General features: G+C 31.3%; 1 protein-coding gene across 1 annotated transcript; it reads right to left on the bottom strand.

The window, feature by feature from the left end:
- Positions 1-3,432: 3,432 nt before the first annotated feature.
- Positions 3,433-6,506, bottom strand: LOC145015075 (serine/threonine protein phosphatase 2A 57 kDa regulatory subunit B' beta isoform-like). Its single transcript, XM_078973520.1, has 3 exons — positions 6,112-6,506; positions 4,719-6,002; positions 3,433-3,901 (listed from the first exon to the last, which is right to left on the bottom strand). The coding sequence occupies exons 2-3, from the start codon at positions 5,862-5,864 to the stop codon at positions 3,608-3,610; spliced, it is 1,440 nt and encodes a 479-aa protein (XP_078829646.1). The 5' UTR covers positions 5,865-6,002; positions 6,112-6,506; the 3' UTR covers positions 3,433-3,607.
- Positions 6,507-7,897: the final 1,391 nt, after the last annotated feature.

Genomic DNA, 7,897 nt, shown 5'->3' with positions numbered 1-7,897 from the left:
CCCTATGTGTGCATGCAACCCTAAATTTTAGGATATATGTTTCCACTATTGGACATGCAAGTATTGAACACAAAACAAACCCTAGGAGATATCTACTATAATCGAAATTCATAATAAGAGTTAGTAGACTAATCTTTGATTGTTATGTTCCAATAACAATGAAAATCCAATTCTTCTTCAACCTTGAGAGCAAGTGTCATGCCTCTAACGGTTCACAAACACACTTAGCAAAAGGATGTATGAAAAAAAAGGAGGAGGAAGCTTCAAGATTTCGACTCTTCTTAGGGTTAGGAATTTGTAGCCGAAATATCAAAGGGGTATGCCCTTTATATAGTTATTGGTAGCTTAAGACCAAAGTTAGGGTTTTAAGGAGGAAACCCTAATTCCTTAGCTTAAGGCGTAAGCATCCCAAGAACCTCATCCAAGAGGCCGTTGGATGAAATTGAAGGGTTTTGAGTATTACAACATTCTTATGTACACATGCAACCCTAATTGCTTTGGATCTAGGTTTTTCTCAAGTTATACATGCAAACAAGATATCCAAAGCAATAACCCTAATTATAGTATATATAAAATCGAAAGTAATAGGGTTTAGATCTTACCTTGAAGATTGAAGACTTGGAATTTTTTTATTTTTTTTTTTTTTTTTTGAGATGGAAGACTTGGAAGTTTTTTTGAGATAGTAAAGGTTGAGGAGCTACTTGAAGATTGAAGACTTGGAAGTTTTTTTGAGATGGAAGCACATGGCTAAATACCTTATTGATTTTCTTATGGTTTGCTATTTTTGGTTCCACTCCAGTTATTGGAATTGGATTTGGGTGTGGATTGGTTGGAAGAGATTAGTTAGGTTTTTTGCAATCATTTAAACTTTCTCTAGATGTTAGCTTGTTTGTTTCTTTAGTTAGGGTTTAGTTTCGTTGTTAGTTTTTTGGGCGGTTTCTCTCCTTCCTTTTGTAATGTTTTTTCTTTTCAATAAAATTTGCCAAAGGGGTCTCCCCTTTTATCCAAAAAAAGATCGAAACTAATAGGGTTTAGATTTTACCTTTCTTGCTATCTTGTAATAACAAGTAATCGTGCTTCAATTCCTTGACCTTCGAAAGCCTAGTACCCCAAGCTTTGCACCTCTAATGGAGTCACAAATACCAAAAGCAAAGAATGAGGGAGAAGGAGGTAGAAATCAGTTAGGATTTCTCTTGGGAAGCAAGTAGGCCGATTTCTAAAGGCTGGGGTTCTTTTTATAATTAGGGTTGCTAAAGTTTTCAACTGGAAACCCTAATTTCCTTGCTTAGGCCCTAAGGAGTCCATGGACCCCCATATGATAGGCCTTGGACGAAAACTCTATGGGGCTTGCCATAGATTTTCGTCCACCCCATTTCAATAGAGCCCATCAGACCAAAACTGCAACTATCACTGATTTACATAATCAGACCCCGTTCTTTTAATCAGTTCCTTTACCACTAAATTAATTCCAAATTAATTTATGATTAAACACTAATTAAATAATATAATTACTAATTGATATATTATTCTTATAATATATTAATAAACCATTAATTAACCTCTTTCTCCAAAGCTCATCATGTCCGGTTGCTATAGTGAAGGCAACCCAAAAGGATCATACTACAATCAAATCAAGTACATACCAATTATAGTTATGGGCTTAGACATCTAATCCAACAGAAATTTCTAGGGTGTTCCTAGAAGATTTCATCCAACCCATCTAGGAGGGTTCTAAAGCCAAAATTCACAATTATCAATAAATTGTCAAATAGCTCATACACTTTTAATTAATTTCTTTAATCCTAAAATTAATTTCAAATTAATTTCTAATTAAATATTAATTAAATAATATGATTTATAATTAATATATTATTTCCATAATACATTAATTAATCATTTATTTCAATTTATTAATCAAATAATAAATTATTCCTTTTTATCAATAAATCATCATGTCTAGTTGCTAGTATGAATGCAACTCAAAAGAACTGTGCTACTATCAATTCAAATACATACCAATTATAATTATAGGCTTAAATACCTAATACAACAAATATGTCTACGTGGAAGTAGTTAGGTGTGTGAGAGTCTCGTAATAATTTAGAACATAAAATCATTTCACATGAGTATTGTAACAACCAAATGGTCATGCCCATGACCAATCAACTGGTAAAACATGATATCAAAGATAACTACGTTTTTTTTAACAAAAGTAATAGTTGTTTACCTTCTAATAACAATTTTTTAATTCATTGGTGTTTTTTGAAGAGGTGAAATAGTTATTCACCCGATTGTGACATTAGCAACCATCTCCATATCGCCATACAAGAAACTTCAAAGCTGCTTTGTGATCAATATTATGTTTGGAATACCATCAACAGGACCACTAACATAATTTATCTATTGAATCAATACCTTAAGAAACACAAAATTTTCCCTCATTAACATTGTGGTAACAGTAAAATCAAAACACTTTGGATCTTGAAAGGCTTGATGGCATGCTCAAATTAGGGTTTCAAAGACCATTTGCCGAATTGATGATCAGGATTGCCCCTCTAAAGAAAATTCACCAATCACCACCAATAAAATCACCAGTGATGAAGTTACATTAAGGTTCTTTAGTTAAACAACTTAAGGATGTTTGATCTACAAAAAAAAATGATGAATCTACACTTACAAGTCATTATCATATTTGTAACTTATAACAATTTTTCGTAGTTTCTCTTACATTATCCCCCGATTAATTTAACTATCTTCAGTTTTAAATTATTGATTATTAAAACTTTATTTTCAACTTTACATCTGAAATGTCAAATCCCATGATAACATACTAATAATCCGTGATTGCACAATTTTGGATAACAAAGTTGGTAGATAAAGAACAAAGTGAGAGATTAAAAAAAAAATACACATGCTTTGTCGAGTGTTTGGGACACAGTTGTATGCCTTGTCAAAACAAAAGCCAATCACTTTTTTGTTGACATCTTTTTACAGATTTTGAAAGTAATCAATCGCTATCATTATAAATAACATCCCAAATGAATTTTGATGATTGTATCTCTAAATTCAAAATAATTCCAAAAAAATAATTAAACTCACTCAAATAATAGAAACTTACTTTAATAATTTAACCAATATATGCAATGTATTCTATTTGTTACATGTATTATCAATTTACTTGCATTCTTTCACCCATAATAATGTACTTACTTTTGTAACCAATAATATCAATACGTAATTACTAATTAAAAATTATTTTTATAATTTGTATAGAGTAATAACATACTTATAGTTTCTTACTATTAATAGCAATATATTTACATTTCTTTAAAGATAGTAACAATAAATAACAATTTACCCTATTTTTTTTATTCATAAAAAAGATGGCTAAAATTGTACAAAAATGACACATACACAAACTAAAACAGCGCATAACACATAAGTAAATTTATTCACACAATAAATAAACCGAATTAAAATAATGCAAAACTAATTTTAATATCTTTAAAATTCCGTTATTAAAGTATACTATGAATTTAAGAACCGGTAAGCACACTAAATAGAAAAACAACGATAAAAATTTTAAAAGAAAAAAAAAACATGAAAATTATGAGGCGATTGACTCGAGTTTCTTCCAAGTCAACTCACGTTGTTTGACTTTTTCGTTGACCATGGCTTCTTTATCCATGTAGCGAGTTTGACATTCTTCAAAGAGGTCGGGGTCCATTTCAATGAACATTCTTCTGACATTTGTGGTCAACTCATTGATTGACTGATTCCAATGACCTTGTATGTTCTTCTCTAATGATTCAAATATTATGGGCAAAATCATGTGTCGATTTTGTGCGATTAATGTCACTACGCGTTCGTTGTTCCATAAAAAAAGGGCGCGTTCCGCTACCTACAAAATAAGTCGGAATGGAATCAGAACTCATCACACAACGGAATGGAATCGGCCATTCCATTCCTTCCATTTTGTTAATTATCATTCCTAATTCCTAAGCGAGAGGATGGTTTTTACTTTTTAACATTCCAATATGGAATGAAATGAAATACATTTTTATTCATGATTTTTTTCAATGTTATTTTCTAAAATTAACTATAAAGTATATTTCATATTATAATCTTATATGGGTGTTGTTGAGCTTTTATTATGTGTGAACTTTCAATTTTGTAGATATAAAATTAAGAGTAAACTTAACGAGAAAGTCTTTATTTTTATTTTAACAAAAAATGTTAGATTATCATGTAAAATTAAATAATCAGGACTTTTATGTTCAAAAAAAAAAATTAAGACTTTATCAAAAAATTTCCTAAAATAATGGGACTTTTCTGCATAAAACCCTTAAAAGTATATACAAAATGTTCATATAATTTAAAAAATTCATATTAAAATCCGTTCAATTCCTACACGAAAACCAAAACAAACAGAAATATGCAATAATCCTTCTTAAAAACATCATGATAATAAATATAATTACTAGCAAATTTAACATAGATGACACCATAAGAAAGATACATAAAACTAAAATTTTCATTATGTTTATTCCAACTTTCAAAATTTAACATCAGACACTATTAAACCTAAAGAATATACCCTCTTAATTTTCATTATGTTCATAAATAGTTAAATTAACTCAAATTAAACTATTGCTTTAATCAAGAAACAGAAGCATTAACTGAATTTTAAAGGTGTAATAGAAAAGATGAACACAAACCTGAAAATGAGTGCTATTAATACATCTTCCAATTCTTCTAAACAAAGGAATCATAACACGTTGAAATTCAACAGGTTGAGTAGCATCCAAAACTTCTTCCAATTCTCCAAGAAACAAAATTTCTTTTCCACAATTAGTAACAGGCCAATACTTCAATAACCCTTTAATAACAACATCAGCCAACTTATAATCCTTTTCAACAAACTGTGTTACACAGTATGACAACTGTTGATGATATAAATTAACAGATTTCGGCTTATGAAGTGGAATAAGAGCCCTTGAAAGAAACAACTTATGTTCTTCCTTCATAGGAACAGCAAAACCGTTTATTATACTTCCAAGAATCTCCAACAATTCACTAATTCCTGGATGCCTTTCTGTTTCAAATATAAACCTATAAAAGATATTATTTATTGCTTTCCTTATAAAAGGTCGATGCACCATGAATTTACCATATACCCTATGAAGTATAGTTTTCAAATACTCACGTTCTCTTGGATCTTCTGTATCAAACAGATCAAGTAAGTTTAATACGAATGAATGATTCAGATATCTTTTTGCTATTTTAGTGTCTGTATCAGATGAAACCACGTATCTTAGAAGCAGTTCATAGACAACTTGTAGATGTGGCCATGAGGGATCTAAGAACATGTCATCTTCTTCAGGGTCGAGGTTTTCAGTTCCTGTGTTTTCGTGTGCTTGAGGGGGTAAACACCTGAAGATGTTTAAAGATATCATCTTGATCATCTCACCTTGCATGATTTCATTCATTTTGCTTGAACCTGATTGTACTAACTCCACGAGCTCTAAAAGGTTCTGCTTTTTGATCTCCTTCTCCATAGTGTTCTTCAATGTGTCTGTGAAATCGAAAATGTATGAACAGATCTGAAGCTTTTTGAGAAACAGAACGTGTCGATCTGCTACAGGGACATCTTTCAACATAGGTAAGATTTCAACGACGCCTGGTTGTGGTGGAGATGTGGAAATGGTGGTTAATGGTGGCCGGACGATAGGCTGTTGGTCGATGAGAATAGCTGAACGAGAAGCGTGGTTTACAGTTACATCAGATGAAGGGTTGGGTCCTGGAGGTGGTTCGATGGCTTCTTGTTTCGAACCTTTCTTCTTCCCCTTAATAATCTTAAACATAGTGATGATATATCCAAAACCTAATCTCTAAAATCGGTATTTTCGTAGCGTTTTTCCTCTGTGTTACTCTACTTCTACAGTTCTATATATACAGATACAGATATATCCATAGAGAGCATTCCATCAGCAACTTAAACCCTAATACATTTTCGAGCAAACAAAAGAGGAGAAGTGTAAGTCGTTGAATAATCTGTGTTGTTTCATAGAAAGAACAGAACATGAAATTACAAACATTGATAGATCGTACCTTGTTGATTGAGATCCAGAGAGCGAGAGATCGGGAAACTGAAAGCGTCTGCAGACTGTAAAATTAGGTCTTCACACCACCAATCCACCATCATTGAGCTCGGATAATCTCACTTCGCTTTTTTAGTAGCAAATCATCTGAACTTTGGTACAAATTTTGGGTCGTTTGAAGTCTTTTAGAGAAGAAAGTTGGAAGAAAATCCGTCTGCTTTATAAGGAATCAAGAATTGACAAGGAAGCAAAAGTATGATCTCATGATTGGGATTGTTTCCTACGATCTTCCTTCTTGTCTGAAATCTGGGATGAACACGGGCTTATTAAACCTAATCTAGATAAAAACCCAGAAATATCATGATTTATATGGGATTTTAGAATCTTGTTTCACCAATAAAAGGTCAAAATTAGTATTTGCCATTTCAATTTGGTATATAAATAAAGAGTAATTTACTAATATTTTTTCTTTTTCTTGAAAATCTTGTTATTGTAAAAGATTTTTTTTTTTTTAAATCAATCATTTATTATTCATATATGAACAAATTCAAAGATATTTTGATAGCTTTTAATTATTTATAACTTTTTTGATTTTGATTTATTAAAAATATTTTATTCTTTATGTTGTTTATTGTGTTGTTAACTTTGATTGTTTTTAGATAATAAAAAATTAAAAAAATGATCCATCAAGTGTGAACCGTTTTTTACAGAGGTTCAAAAGAGTTTTAAATTACACAAATGTCTTGTATTTAAGAGTTTAATTGTAGATTTAATCTCTAATTATAATATATATTAAAAATGTTTTTTGTTTTCTTTAGCATGTACCCTTCACATGAGGGTATTTTTCGTCTTTTCTAGTTGACGGATCAATTTTCGAGTCAAATATTTTCATTTCAACTATTAATTGTCGTCTTTTCCAACCTAAGTATTATTTCAAACCCACGACCAAGAAGATGGTGATCTAATATGGAATTTTTGTTATGGTATGCACCTCATGGACATCGTTCGATCATGGGAGACGATTCTATTCTTGCCCTATACAGGTATCATCATTAGGTACAGTTATTGGTATCTTCATCTTCCCAGTTTTCTTCTTCAGCTAGATACCCTTTGACCCCATGTGCCTTTTCAAAGATGCAACAAGTCTTTTGTATTTAGCCTCATATGAATCTTCCTTCTTGTAAGTTCTTCTAGCTTTATAATCTTTAGGAAAGTGTCGTGTTTCTCTACACTCGAAGCTTTTTTCAGTTGAAGATGATTCTTTTCTTATTAGCTTGAGGAGTTGCATCAGTTTCAACCTTCTTTGTGTCAGTTTCAAACCTTTTTTTGTCCAAACCTGAATTTCGTGGAATTCTTGAAGCTATTGTAATGCTTTATAATTAGGGCAACATGGGAAGCTAACTCGAAGAATTTTGAAATCCTTCATCGTCTATTTCAAATTAGGCTTCTTCTTTATTTAATGGTTCATCAATGGTTTCTTGTTCCTTGACAACAAAGCAACAAAATAAGACTTTTGACCCTCTTGAGTGTCTATAATGTTTTCTCACCTTTAAGATTTTGATTGCTCATAACTCCCTTCACGTCCCAAAAACAGTGATAAAAATTTCATTTTCAAATTCATTCTCATACATCATATATCTCGAAAACATCCATGATACAAACTATCCAAAACATCAAAGTAAAAGAAATCATAATTGCGGAAACATGAGGGGAAGAATGTTGTGGCATCACGGCGGGTTTTTCCATTTCATACTAGAAGTCTCTAAAACCATATACATAATTTTAAGCACAAAGCT

The sequence above is a fragment of the Lactuca saligna genome, chromosome 9 (genome assembly GCF_052625555.1).
Source record: "Lactuca saligna cultivar CGN05327 chromosome 9, ASM5262555v1, whole genome shotgun sequence".
In the NCBI taxonomy this organism is placed as follows: domain Eukaryota; kingdom Viridiplantae; phylum Streptophyta; class Magnoliopsida; order Asterales; family Asteraceae; genus Lactuca; species Lactuca saligna.
Note: the sequence above shows the minus strand (reverse complement) of the source record. Positions and strands in the feature narration are given on the sequence as shown.